General features: G+C 47.7%; 1 protein-coding gene across 1 annotated transcript in view; it reads left to right on the forward strand.

The window, feature by feature from the left end:
- Positions 1–14968, forward strand: part of ITPR2 (inositol 1,4,5-trisphosphate receptor type 2) — a 243595-nt gene that overhangs the window by 224674 nt on the left and 3953 nt on the right. Inside the window, exon 56 of the mRNA XM_059473401.1 lies at positions 14618–14779. Coding sequence (XP_059329384.1) covers positions 14618–14779 — 162 coding nt within the window. The remainder of the gene's footprint in view (positions 1–14617; positions 14780–14968) is intronic.

The following is a 14968-nucleotide window of genomic DNA, read 5'->3' on the forward strand; positions in this document are numbered from 1 at the left end:
ACCTACAGAGCCCAACAGCTGTGGGTCAGGAGGCTGCCTGCCCGGCCCCTCACACCTTGGGGGAGGTTGCTCCAGGGTTACTCAGTGAGCAAAAGGCATTTCACCGATGCCAGGCCCTGGTGTGCTCCCCTGGTGTCTGACAGAGTCGGTGGCCATCCCCCAGCAGGCCACGTGGAGCTTCTAGGGGAGGCAACTCCAAGGGAAATTCAGGCAGGAGAGGTGGAGACAGTGAAAAAGCACTGTACAGAAAGGGGAAGGCATGCTGACAGCACGGGGGTTTGTGGAACAAGCTGTTCTTTACTGCTGTCGATTTTTGTCAAAGAATGTAATAAAATTATATGTACTAAGAGGGCTGTTGACCTCTGCTCTTAAAATAAAGCTTCTTTGCAGAAGGAAAAAAAAAGTTCTGACATCCAAAATTCTTCTATTGTGTTATCCATCACTCTTTTGAATTTTGGAGGTAAAAGTTTTCTCTGCTAGTTCTGTAGATATTCTTATTACATCCAAGGATCATGAAACACTGTATGGGTAGAGAGAATGACCTAAAGCAGAGAAATGTCAACCCAAGGTAGCATGAATGCTGCAGAAGGGGCACTTGGGATCTCTCAGTCTGTGTGCTTCTCACATGCACTTTGGTGATTCATCCCAGACAATTCCAGGAGTTTCCTCCCCCAGATGTCCACCAGACCCTTCTGCTGCAGCAAGAGCAGAGGGGGGAGGACCAGGGACGTGTTTGTTCACTCCTGAGCTGCTGCAGTTCACAGCCCAGAGTACTGATGTGAAAATTGATGGCCACTGAAGTGACGCCAGTCTGAGCTGCACTGGTTGAGGAGAGGACGCAGCTCTGGTTCTGCTGCCTCTGGATAGGTGGGATAATGTCAGCAGGGAGAAAGGGCACCAGCTGTTTGGAGTGACCCCTTCAGCTGCTGCAGCTGCATCTGCCAGGGACGGTGAGCTGCTGCTCCTAAACTGGTTCACTATAAATGAACTGTGTTTTTAAGGCTTCTTCTTTATCATTAATTCCAGTTCAGCATGAACTTTCTGATCTGGCAACTCACAGGCTTGAAAATCCTTACAGGACTCATGCACACAAATGTTCTGCTGGAGTGGGGCATGGAGTTTATAGCTTTTGGGAAGTTAATAATGCTCCCATTGTTAGGGCTGGGTTATTTTACTTTTTAAGACTGGCTTTGCTCCAAAAACTAGCAGATGTTATCGAAGGCAAACTTGCAAGGGTGAGATGTACGTGCATATCATTAAGCAATGCAACTTTTTCTTAATTACTTTTAAAAGGCTGATACGATGCATGTCACGTTATGAGTAATTACTTACCATGGCAGTGACACCAAGAGCACAAAAGCCAGCTGCTAAATAAGACCTGAGGTCTCTGAGAAGGGCTCATTTCCTAGGAAATGCACTGTTGGTTTTGTCTGCAGCTGGGTTTTCATAAAATAAGCAATTAAAGAAATACACCTAAATAGATGATTTACAGCTCCCATTTCTCTGTTGTGCTCAAAATAGGAGAGTGACTGAGAACACAGTTCTCTGTGTCCATCCAGGTAGGCATGGGCCCTGTGGGGAGTCCAGGGCTTTGGATTAGGTGCACCAGGTCCCAGAGAAAGTCCTTCTTCTGTATCAAGGCCTGCCCCAAATCCACAGAGGAGCTCAGAGTTGATCACTATTGAGTGATACAGTCACTAAAACAGAGCCACCCTCAGATACCCAAGTATTAGCCAGGTTTTACATGGACAGAATAAATTGAGGCACTGATCTTTCTGCTTCTAGGTATTGAGTTATTTTTCTGTTGTTGCTCTTCTTGTTCCTCAAAAATAATTCTCATTTCTGTGGGAAGACCACTGCTATTTTTGCTTCTCTGTACAATTTTGCCTCTACGCTATTATCTCATTAAAGTGCTGAACACCTCCCTCTCCACTTCATAAAATGAGCAATCACAGTAACATGCCTAATTAGCTGCTTTCTTGCTCATTTGTGTTTCTCAAAGCATGAAAAGTTAACATCACGTGAGGACTTTGCATCTTTGCACAAAGCTCCTATTCTTCAAGAAAGCTGAGCATCTTCTTTTCTACTTGAAGGGTTCTGCATCTTCCAGCAATGGGCTCTTTGGCCTGCCATAAATAATTTAGTTGGCCTGCTTGGCTCAGTAATGCATGAGACTTGGGTAAATAAAGGGAAAGGTGGGCTTCATTTGGCACCTCCTTGCAAAAGCTTGAGGTTTCAGTGGGTTTATGTTTATACACATCCTTTTCAGACAGGCAGAATTCATTATCCTGCTGCTGCTTGAACAGGAAGCCATGGATCTGATCCTGCCTCCTTAGAAATGATGTCATTAGCTGGAGCAGGAGAGAGCTTGGTATCCAGGGCAGGTGCTGCAGCACAGGCAGGTGTGCTGTGCACAGTGAGGGGATGGTGATGATCCCCCCTCTGACTCGGGGAGGGACTGGCCATGCCACAGAACCCTTGTCTCTGCTCAGCCCCTCACATTCTTGTTAACTTCTAAAGCACCAACACAATCCTGTCCGTTTCCTTCTTTCCTTTAAAATCACTTCTGTGAACACAGCTGTGATGTAATTTCAAGTTACAGAGCAGAGCATAAATCTCCTCAAAAGTATATTCATTGATATTTGAGGGTTTTTCCCTCCTGAGATTCAGAATCAGCAGTTTGATGCTGCCCAGACCTAGTCTTTTGGCCTCTGTGATACTGCGGCTCACTTGTAAGCTTAGCTTGATTTCCTCTGTAATTTCAAGACTTGGCCACCTGTCTGTTTAGGCTTCAAAGATTTTGCTACAAGGATGGGTTCTGCCTTGACAATACAGTGTAGTCATGGCCTCCTTGTCCTCCTTCCAACTTCTACTTGTTCAATTTGCAAATTAAAATAAATGAGCTGAGTTGGGTTCCTGTTTGTTTGCTTGCTGCTGGCCTTAAAAACCCGAGGAGGGCTCTGGACCCGAGGCTGTGTTCCTTGCAGCTTGCACATCCCAGGAGCAGGGAGGGAGGGGTTCCAGCTGGAGCGCGCCGAGCAGCGCTGCTGGCAGGACATGGGCTGCAGCTCCCTGCTGGAATCTGCTCCTGCCTCCACCTGCCAGACACTGGAGCTGCTCACTTGCCAGGCAGCCTGCAAAAGCCATCTTTTATCCCTTTGTTAAAGAAGCCTGTGGCTTGAGATGGATCTGTGTGTGGGCAGACCTTTAGTCTGTGATTCCAAGTGATGGAAATGCTCTCCAAGCACCGCATAGGCACCTACTGTTGCACTTAAAATCCTGGCAGTGACAGAGCCCTGCTTCTCCTGGGACTGGCTGCACAGGGCTTTGCCAGTGAAAGCTGGACCTTCACTGGGATCACTGCTAGTGATAAGAAGCTGAACCCCAGAGGAATAGTGTGATGAGCAGATCCTGAAACGTGTCAACTGAATTAATTTGATTTTGCTCGATGGGAGAGGCAACAGACACAAAACACTTCAGTGCTGTTTGAGAATATTATTGCAACATTTGAGAACAATTATTGCTCTTTGTATTACGGTGGTACTAAGCCTCTGGCTGCTTGAATGGGAAAGAGACTGAAAAATTGTCTACAGCCAAGACAGATAACTGCAGATGCTGAGGAAGGGAAGGACAGTGGAGATCCCCAAAGACATGAAGGCAGTCAGTAAAAGAGCAGAGAGATGAATTTATTGCCTTACCAGGAACTACATTTAAAAGGCCTGAAGTTGTTGGGACTCAAACCATAGCAGTGAGATTCTGCAAGATGCAAACCAGGGAAAGGCTACAAAAAAATGCAGTTCTGCTTCTGACCTCTCACAATGCAGATTTGGGGGGATTTAGTGCAACACTGGTGTGAGCTTGATTTACAAGGTGCTACAGATATGATGAAGTGACTTGTTTGCTGAATCTATCATGGAAGGAGAAATCCACTGGCCCATATTACTCTGAATGGATAAGTTTCTGAATTTGTGTAACTTTGGTCTCATTGTGCCATTTATCTTTTGGGATCAGCTCTATGAGATTTGTGTCAGGCTTTTCTATTTGGTTGCAGGGCTGCTTTGCAGAATCTTCTCTCTTGTTTGTGTGGTGGATGTGTGTATGATAAAAAGCTAAGATTGCATCATCTTTAATAAAAGCAAAGATGTATAGCCTAAAGAAATCAGATTAGTTGTAGAGAAAGAAATCAATCAGGCTGGCAAATTGCATCTGTGGGACAAAGTGCAAAACGTTTGTTTCATACAGTATTTATTGAACAAATTTGTTGAGAAGATGGTTAAAAATGCTCTACAAGAAAAAAAAAATAGAAACCATTTTGTTCAATTTAAATGGCATTGATGTATTTTTTACATCATGAATTCTTGCAATATTACCAACAACAGTCCCTGATAAAGTACTTTGCACAATTGCCTCACAGGGCATTTTGAGATAAAAGTATATATCGGAGATTGTGAAGTGGCTGCATCCAATTTATATATAATGGAACCCACTGCAGCCATCCTGCAAAATTCAATAGATCGGGAATCACATTACACTTCTGTGAGTTTGGGGTAGTAGGAGCTCTAAAGAGCTTCCAGAACAAACAGGCAGCTTTAAATCATGTTTAATGAACCCTGTGTATTTTATACACATGTGATTAAAATGTTTTGTTTCTGTTTTTCATTTTGCTGGGTGATGCAGAAGGAAAATCCCAAGTTCAGGCCTGTGAAACTGATCATCTGCTTGTTCTCAAGCGAAAATTCAGTTTAACTGAACACAGCAAACCATTTAAAACGCTGGACTGAAAGAAAACAAAAAAGAAAAAGCATATCTGTACAGAGGATCCATAATATTTTCTAGCAAAAGCACTAAATGAAAATGCAGTATAGGCAGATAAAGGGTCATGCAGTACCATGGTGGTTTTTTCTTTTATTCATCTGGGCCTGCAGCCTTGAAAACAACCCAGAGTAGACACAAACCTGAACAAGTAGAGGGCCCAGTTTTGCTGTTTCCCACCTATTTCCTGAAAGGAATAAAAGTGCAAGTGGATAGGTGGCACCTTGTGTGCTGCAGCCAGACCTGCCATGGGGCCAGTCCTTGGCCATCGTGCCTGCATGGGCAAGGAGCTGTTCTTGCTGTGCAGAGGAAGCCACAGGCAAGCATTTGAGCAGAGCAGGGGGTCAGAGGGCAGGTTGATAGTGTTCAAGCCCATAGGGCTGGAAGGTGGCCATTGCTTGGGGGTGTTTTGTCCAGAGATGCTTCATAGAGGAACTCAGATCTTAATCCTGTCCTCTGAGTGGTACTCAAGTGTATGCATTTATGATCTTCCAGGTCTCTTCCAACCTTAAGGATTCCATGATTTTGTGCATGTGTAAGGTGTGTGCATGATTGTATCATTGCTTAAAAATCTGTTCTGTGTGGTGATAGTCAATAATTCTTATTAATTTTCAAAGAAAGTGTTATTCTTTCAGTTGTCCTTTCATACTGCCCCATGTGCAAAATGCATCAGAGTGAAAATGGGCCTGAAGCAGGAACATTCAGATCAGGACTCAAAATGCCTCTGCTCTGGCAGCATCCTAAACCAGAACAATTGCACTGCCATCAGCAGAGCCCTGCCTGTGTAAAGCTGAGAACAAGGTCAAGTCCTGAGCCTCTGAAAAATGAGTCTCCAGCTGAGTCTTTGTATTTCCCAAAGATTCTGTTACACCAAATTGAAGCTAAAGCCAGGAAATGGACAGTACTTGCAAAATACAAGGTGACAGAGAATTACAGCTAAATGTGCAAAAAACCCCAAAACATAAATTTCAACAAATATGCTCCTGAATCCTGTACTTCAAAAGGTAGGAAGCAGAGGTTGTGGCTTGGAGTTTACCATGGAGTTAGACCCTGATCCATTGGATGAAACCAGCAGGCACATTGACAAAAAGCAGGTCCAAATTTGTGGTGTGGTGTCCTCAGCAGCTGGTTGGTAGATGTGTGTCTGAGGAGGAGACATCATCTGTGGTCTGGTACTGCAGGGGACGTTTACATTGCAGTGGGATTCATGCCAGTGGCTTTTGTCTGGAGTTCAGTGTCTGGATGTGCTGCTGGCGTGTTTTGTGAAGGAAAATCAATATTAACAGAGGAATGGGAGAAGGGGGGCTCCAGCTTGCTGGTGCAAGCAGTGTGGGAGTGGGAGGGCAAGGGGCCAGAGAGGCATCGGAATTCTGGTCACTCCAAACAAAGCCAACGGGAAGCAGCGATGTCGCTGTGGGGTGCTGGCCCACAAAGCAAGCATGAACTCGCTGAAATGCTGTGGGGAGCAGCAGGGGAAGCAGAGGAGGCAGGAACAGGTCTGAGTTGGAGGCATTTTGGTGGCAGAGCTGGGGCTGCATGGGCAGCTCGGCCCCTCTGCTGTGCCAGCAGTGCCCCGGTGGCGCTGGGGGAGCTGAGCCTGAGCAGCACCCCGGGCACAGCCAGCCGGGAGGGCACGGACAGACCTGCCACAGGATGAGCCTGTGGGGTTCCACAGCAGCACCCCAGGCACAGCCAGCCGGGAGGGCACGGACAGACCTGCCACCTTCCCTGCACACAGGCTGCCCTGGCACTGTGCTGAGCTTCCCACACCGAGACAGCTGGGACTGAAGCAGAGCCTCCCAGGCTTCTGCCATTACAAGGTCCTTTCTTTGAGGACATGTGCGCCTAATGTCAGAATATTGAAACCATACCCACGTGAACAAAGTTAGTAAGCCAGTGATTCATTGCTGTTTCAAACCTCTATCTAGCCACAGTAAATTCCTGCTCAGTAGTGACAGTCTGTGTCCACATGCAGGCTATGATTTACAGCTCTGTGTTTTGTATCAACAACATCTGTTTAACAAAAGAAGGGGAAAAAAAAGCCAAGAACATTTATTTTCTAACCTCTGTACCAGATGTTTCGTTATGCACAAGATCCAGGGATTATATCAGAAATAATTTAATTATTTTAAATGAATGATCTGAAGTGTTTTTCCTAAAGTATGTCTCGTAACCACTAACAACATGAAAACATAGGAATGTGGAAAAATAAACTCATGTTTTACACAAATTTATAATTGTATCTATTTTAAGGGCACCAATATTATGGACCAAATCCTAGCTTTTGATGGTAGTGTTGGGATTCTTGAATATTTGCACAGGACAATATTAATTATCAAGATTATGAGAAAGATAAGGAGGCAGAGAGCAACTGGTACAGCAGAAGAAAGCAACAGCTCAGAAATGTGCTGTGGGGAAGGGACGACACCAGGAGCCAAAGGTGTCTTCAAGGAGAGCAGTGCAAGGGGTGGGACACCAGCTGAGGCTCTCCAAGCACACAGGAGCTGTGCCCTGGCTCTCCCACGAGTCCCCTGAGGACCCTGCACACCTGCAGATCCCTGGGTCTCACCTGGACAGTGGCTGGAATGGCCCATCTCAGACACAAAGCTGCTTAGTTTGGTTTCTGCTTGCCACCTTCCAGGGCAGAGCTGCTGGAGTGGGATCTCTCCCCTTGTGCTGCTGCAGCCGGGGTCAGGGTGGCCTTTTCCTCTCCAGGGACACGCTGTGACTCACAGACCTGCTGCTGGCACGTGGCTTGCCCACAACTGCAGTGTGAGAGCACATTCAAACTTATGGAAAAAATTACTCTCGTTATTATTTCCATCTTTTGGAGGTAAATGCAAAGTCCCTTAGGTGTGTTTGATAAGCAGAAATATTGTAGTGCTTGTCCTTTACAGAGCTTCAATTTGAGTGTCTAAACTGCCCCACAGAGCGTCAGAGAAAATTCTTTGCAATTTGGGGTTTATTATCATTCCTCACCATAATTTTTGCGGGTGTATCATAAGTGGGAATGCTGATACAGAAACACTGAGACATTTATAACTGCCTGGCCTGGATATCAGTCTTGAAGAACTTGCAATTACTCAGAATTACGGTGATAGATTCTGTTGCAGCCCTCGAAAACATTCAGCCAAGTTAAAATGAAAGTAAATGTATCAATGACACTGCTAAAGCAGACTGTGGGTCTGTGTTGTGGTTTCAACCTTCTTTCAGGGGGTAACAGGTTTTTCTGTTTTTCTGTGAGCTGTGGGAGCTGTAGCACGTATCAATCCAGTGCAGACCCAGGCAAACCTATTAGTTCTCTTGTTGCATAAAGATTTATCTGTAATTGCCAAGGTTTATTTTTATTTTCTTTGAATTACTGTTCTGGATGCATATAGATGCATAACAATTCCTAATTTCCCTCCCTATATTCTTGTACAGCACAGATTGCTTATCAAATACAGTCTTAACATTAAAGTGTCAAACAGGATTTGCAGAAAGCTATTTGGGTTTGTAGTTTAGGATGAACGTTTATCAAATTGTGGATTAGCTGAATCATGCACTGAACCAAATTATTATTGTCTGTGATTAAATCACAAAGTGGTTATTGCCCTGTGTCATCTAAAGCACACGATAGCTTAAATCTTGAAAATCCCTTTTTAAGGTGCCTATAGGAGCTACATAACGCTGGACTTTTAGGACCAGACTCTGTCCCTAGACAAAAAAAATAATAGCTTTTGAAAGGTCATTTGGACTGATCCCTCTCTGCTTACATGGGCAGCACACTGGGAAGGGAATGGATGGGTTTATTTGCATTTCAGACATACAGAATAGTTCTCAGTAAATAGATCTCTTTCTACCCAGCGCTGAAGTATTTATTCAAGGTGCTGGCCCAGAAAAGGGGAGTGAACTGTTCCTTCTCATGCCGGAAAGGATAGGGGCTGCCTGCTGGAGAGCAGTGATGCCCAGTTTGTTTGCCCTCATGCTGAGGGCACAGAGGGCTGGCAGTGCCACTCCTCAGCCCTGGAGGCCACGGGATGACCAGCAGGGTTTTTGCCAATCCAAAGGGGCACTTGAGGGGCTACAGTCTTTCTAAAGAGGCTCAGTCTTCCCAAAGCTGTAGGAGGTTTTTTTGGGGGCTGCTGCTATGGTTGCTGCCTGCCCACAAAGATGTGTTCTGGGATAGCCCAGCTCAGCATGTGAAGATGCCGGTAGCAAACCTTCCTGGGGACTGATGTCCACGCTCCTCTTGTGCACCCTTCAGCAATCATCTAGCTGAGGAGCAAGAGGGTTTCCAGCACCCCTGTTTTCTCAGCGCTGCAGTAGGGCACAGCCCTCCTGATGACAGCCTGGCTGAGTCACTGAGGAGAGAAGGATCCTTGCAGGACTGCAGGCTGGGAGACACAGCGGCCGCTCCCCTGCCCTGGTGCATGCAGGAGGGCAGATCACAGCCCAGGAGGAGTCGTGAGCACTAATCACCGCTTTTCCTGGTGAACAGATAGGAGGGAAGTCCTGAAAGGGCTTGTTTTCATGTTGCAACAAGGGGTCACGGGGTGGAAAGGGCTGAGAGTCACTGCATTAGAGCGTGCTGGAGAAATGAGTCTGGCACAGCTGACGGCGGCGTGGCCCTCGCAGCCCGTGGCAGTAGCACCAGCCGAAAGTCTGCATTAGGCTGCCTTTGCTCCTCTACTTCATCCCCCTTGTCCTACTCTTTGACCTATTTTCTCTCACTGTTATCTAGTAATCTATTTTTTAAAGGCTCAGCCCAGTCTTTCCTGCTGGTTGCAGCTGATCCATCTCGCTGCTAGCCTGTGAAACCAGCACCTCCTAAAGAAACATCCCTCTGCCAATTACTCCGAAGGCAGGGATTCAGCTCAGCGTGAGAGCTTGATTGAAGGCAGTTGGCTGTGCCAACAGGACAGGGATGGCTCAAGAGACGCTTCATACAAAGTATAGAAACTCTAAACAGATTTCTTCAGTCTTTCCTCCATCTATGCTCAAACAAAGCCAGCAAAGTCAGAAAAATGGCAATATTTTACCAAAGGGAGGACTTATCCCACAGCTCTGCCATCCCCCTGGAAAGCCCACAGAAGGGAAGGAGAGAGTTGCACAGAAAACTGCAGGAGGCAGACGCAGACTTCTGCTCTGAGCCTGCCTCTCTGACACAGAGGGTTTGAGGTTTTCCAGCGAGCTCAAGGAGCAAATCCTCTGAGCCCTGTGATTTCTTAGGCATGTGCCCTCGCCGTGGGCACTCGAGTGCGTGCACCCAGAGCGCTGCACAGAGTCTGGCCCTGGGGGAGCTGTGCCTGTGGCTGGAGCCCTGCCAGCCGAGGGGAGGACGGAGGGGCGAGCGTGCTGGATTGCCACACCAATTGTCTGCTCAGCTCTGCTTGTGTGCAGCCTCTCTGGCCCGCAGCCTTTTGGCTCACCCCACCTGCCTTTCTTCCCTTTTTTTTCCCTTTCCCCCAGCTGAACTGGCGGAGAGGAGGCTGCAGCTCCTTTCTGTCCCTGCAGCTTTCCTGTCTGGCTGACGCTGTGCCCTGGACACAGATGTCTGCTTCAATGTGGATCCTGCAAGGCACAAGGTGCGCTCGCGGGAAGAGCGTGGAGAGGGAAGATGCTGTGATCCCTGGGTGGGCTGTGAATTGCTGCCGTCCTGTGCAAGAATGAAATAACAATAACAACTAACAACATACTGCCTTAAACAGTGGTTGTTTAGAAAGAAGATTTTGGTACATTTTCACAATTAATTATTTATCCAAGCAGCTACTTGGTTTAAAAGCATCCCGTCCACATAGCTCACCCTCTGTGAGCTCATTAATGCTCGAGCTGTGTCACCTCGGGCTAACCTGGTGGCTGTTGATTGAGTCCCGTGACAGCTGTTTGCAGAGGTTTGCCCTGCTCCCTGCCAGCAGCCTGCCTTCCTCCTGCAAATTACCTCTCCATTCCAGGCAGGGTTCAAATTTCTAGGAGTGAACGCTATCCTGGGCAAAATCCTTGGGTTTCTGAGAGTAATAGGTAAGGCATGACAGATAACATCCTGCACACTCCCAGGAGTGCTCCTGCATGTTACAGCTTGAAGGTGTTGGTCAAGGTGAACCCTGCACCGAGCCCATTTAAGTCCCAGAACAAGTGTTTAGGGGTGTACAAACATGTTAATGACCTCCAGTTAATTGGCAAGCAATTACCTTGAAGTAAAAATAGCTTTCCCCTTGCTGAGCAGTCACAAGAGTGCGTGTCCCCCTATGAACACTGAAATATTTGGCCAAGGAGCCTTGTCCAACTTGCCTTCTGGATCCTGGCAGGTCTGTGATCAAAAGTTTGTTGTCCCCAGCACCAACTGCTGTTTGTTTGTGGTAGAGACTCAGCAAACAGAGCTGTCTGCCAAAGCTAATTTTCATGCTGCCCTTTAATAAAGTTCTGCAGTTCATAATGCAATGAAAAAGTAAGATCATATTGACTGGCAAAAGCGTGTGGTTCAGCAAGGGAAAGTACCTGCTGTGTGCTCTATAAAGGAACTATCAGTGAAAGCTAGGTAAGTATTTTTAACCTAAAGACAGCTTGGCAGGCTATAATGTGTCTCCTACCGAATTTTGAATCTTTCTGATCCTTTGCATGACAAAAATACACAGCTGGACTGATTTCGTCAGATGTGTATTGCAGCTGAGAACCAAGAGGCCTGCACCTAGCACAGCTCTTGGCACTCCAGGTGGGACCCGTGGGCAGATGTTTGACCTGTTGCCTCTCTGCCACCTACAAAAGTCAGCAGCATCTTTTCAGGAGGTCTCCATCCCATGCAAACCATCAGCTTCTCTTAGAACTTGGATCAAGTCCTTGCTTGATCCTCCACAATACTTTGGGGGAAAAAAGGCCCAGATTTTCCTGATATGTAACCAAAACACACCTGGGTGTCATTCCTGGAAGAGATTGTCACAGCGTTTCTAAGAAGGCAATAACTGGGCACACGTGAGTCTGTCGCTGAAGTCCCGTGACTCTGGGGCTGGTGGTGGCCGAGATGAGCTGGCACGTGGTGCAGGGTGGTTCCAGCTGCAGGGCCACATCTGCTCCCTGTGCTCCACAGCAGCGGGTGAGGTGCTTGCTGCCCCCGTGCCATCCCTGTCCCCAGCTGCTCCTGGCCGTCCCTCTCTCCAGGCAGTGTAATGTCATGCTGAGGAGGAGGGAAGCAGGTGACACTGGGAGCCTCGGGACAGCCAGGGTGTCTGGCACAGATTCCTCTGGATGCTGCAGTGGGCTGCAGGGTCAGTCCACAAAAATCTTTCCAAAGCAGCCGGAGGTCTCTGCCTTGTGTCCTGGAGGAGTGAGGGAGTGGCAGATGGAAAAAACAAAGCTAGCAAAATGCATTTCACAATCCTGGCAGCAGTACTCTGCAAACAGAGGAGCCACAATGATGGAGTCTCAGATTGCTCTCCCTGTGCAGCCTGGCTTTAGGGACTCTGGCATTGTTGTGAGGCTTGAAAGGGCTCCTGTTCCCTCCGCTGGCTCCTATGGCCTTGCATTTGGTATCCTCAGGTGTTTCAGGCTGGAGGAGCTATAATGAGTACAGATACCAGAGCTTTCCAGGAAACATTCAGGTACAAGTGCACCTCTGTTCACTGTAGCTGCCTTGAATTAAAGTTCTGTGCCTGTAGTGGCAGACAAATTTGCTGGCAAACATTTTGAAAAAAAAAAGAAAAAAAAAAAAGAAAAAGGCATCAATCCAGAAAGGCACTGTGCACAAACTAAGCTTAGTATAAATGAGTACACCTGTGCTCGACACCAGGCACGTGATGAATGCTCTGCTACATCCTAGCCAAAATAAATTTAAAATGAATATCTGCGTGTACTGGTGTGAGATGAATGCTGGTCTTGTAAGCAGGAGCGCATGTGGCAGAAACAGGATCCTCCCGCCCGGCGTGTCAGCTGGGGATATCCACAGGGAGGGTCACGTGCGCTCCTCTCCAGCTCACCAGCAGGGCTGGTGAAAACAGGTTTTGATTTGAATGAGTTATGACCCATTGAAAATGGCATCATGTGTAACCACAGTAAATTGTCATAATGAGATCACGAGGCTGGAGAAGTGAGCGGCGAGCACAGAGGCCGCGTTCCACCGGCGCCCGCGGCTGCCAGCCCGGGGCTGCCGAATGCAACCGGGGACACGCTCCTGCTCCCTGGGCAGCCTTGGGGATTTGGGGACAGGACCGGGGCTTGCACAGCCAGGCAAAAACCAGATATTCATTGGCAGTTTTGAGTTAAAAAGAAGAAAAAAAGCTAAAATTCATATAGCTTTGCATTTAATCTTATCCAGAGTAACAGAGGGGACTGGGCTAACACAAAGAGTGGACAAACACGAGTACTGTTGGTGCTGCCATGCTCACTCAGGCTTAGCCTAGATGTTTCTAAATCATGCTGCTGTAGGAGGAGAGGGTTTGGTGATCAGGGCAGAGCACTACAGAGGTGAAAGGAAATCCTCCTGGAAGCACAATAAAAGCCTTGGTGTATCCCAAGTTCACAGTTCTGCCAGACCAGCCCTCCTGGACCCTGCTCAGGCATGGCTGCCCTGGGCTGCCCAGCTGTAAATGCTGCAGAATCATCACTGCCTTCTCTATTTTCACAGGAAAAATAGAGGCAAAGTCTAAAACTATGATCAGTTTGATGGACTTAAAACTTTACCAAATACCTGGACAACATAAGTAGCAGAGCTCCTGCCTTCCAGGTGTCTTGTAGGTGGACTTTTGGCAAGAGCTCCTTTCCATTCCTCCCGACACTGTGCTGTTTGTGTGGGGCCATTCACAGCTCAGGGAACTGGAAGAAACACACGGATTCTGCTTCTCTTCTCAAGTTATCAAGTGCACGTGGCCCAGCCACGTCCTCCCGCTGCCCGCGAGGCACAGGGCAGAGGTGTGTGCATGCTGCCCGCTGCAGGACCTGCTCTGTTCCCTTGGTCTCAGGGCAAACCAGGCTGCTTTCCACGTGGCTGCCACTCCTCTAGTCTTGCACCCTTCTGTCTCCTCCATCTGTCAAGCTCTGCACACAAATATCTGTGCCCCTGAGCCATGGAGCCATTCAGGCTCGTGCGGATACGGAGCACCTTCCTGACTCATATCGTCTGTTTACAGTGGTTTGGTCATGGCTGAATTCATAGCCTGAGTCCATGGATAAAGAAACACCCAGCTCAGTGCTGTTCCATGCAGTGCAGGTTTGCCCTTGGCCCCGGGGTTGTGCTTGCATTTATCCAAGATGCACAGTCTGAACAGCACAGTGAAGCATAAGCCATTCCCAGGACCCCACATCTCCTGCTGGGGGCAGCTGGCTCCAGGTCCTTCTGCTCTTCCAGCAGAAGTGCTTGAGGCTGGTCTGGAAGGCTCTTGTCTTGTTTCCCTGGTGTTGCCTTGCTGACATTGCTGCAAGGACAGCCGAAATAGATGGAGACCAGCCAAGCTGAAGAGACACAGGGGAAATGTGTCCCTGCATACACTTAAGAGCAAAGCACGGGGAGCACTGAGGGTTTCCTGGTGTACCAGAGGAGTCTTCCCAGTGGGGGCATTTCTGCTTGCCACAGGTGAATGTGCCAACACTGCCCACACTGCAGTGCAGGTGCAGCTGTGGGGAACCCAGATTTTCCAGTTGGTACCTTCTCTGTAGCTAATGAGAACCAAAAATAAAACTGCTCGTTTGAAATACTTTCTGAATTTACTGCTTAAGCTCACTTGCTGTGTGTCATCCACTGAGCAGAAGTCCTTCTGAGCTTTCATCCTCTAGTCTCAGCTTAGTAGCCCTGCATAAACCCCTAGTAACATGCCTTATTTTTCTAATACCCGTGTAGGAGAAGAATTTGGACTGGTTCCCTCGAATGAGAGCCATGTCTCTGGTTAGCAATGAAGGCGACAGTGAGCAAAATGAAATCAGGAACCTGCAGGAGAGGCTGGAGTCAACCATGAGCCTTGTGAAACAGCTTTCCAGCCAGCTGGCTGAGCTCAAGGAGCAGGTAAGTGCCCTGTGTGGGCAGCAAAGTGAGCACGTGTGGGTGAAGGCGCTGCCTTCCATCACGTCGCAGTCAGGACAGCGTTACAAAAGAGACTTTTGTCTCAGGAAGGTTTTATCTTTCCCTCCAGCAAGCTTTCTGGGTAGATACACTGATAAGGGTTTGGAGTGAAATGGTACTCTGTTAGCAACA

The sequence above is a fragment of the Ammospiza nelsoni genome, chromosome 5 (genome assembly GCF_027579445.1).
Source record: "Ammospiza nelsoni isolate bAmmNel1 chromosome 5, bAmmNel1.pri, whole genome shotgun sequence".
NCBI lineage: Eukaryota > Metazoa > Chordata > Aves > Passeriformes > Passerellidae > Ammospiza > Ammospiza nelsoni.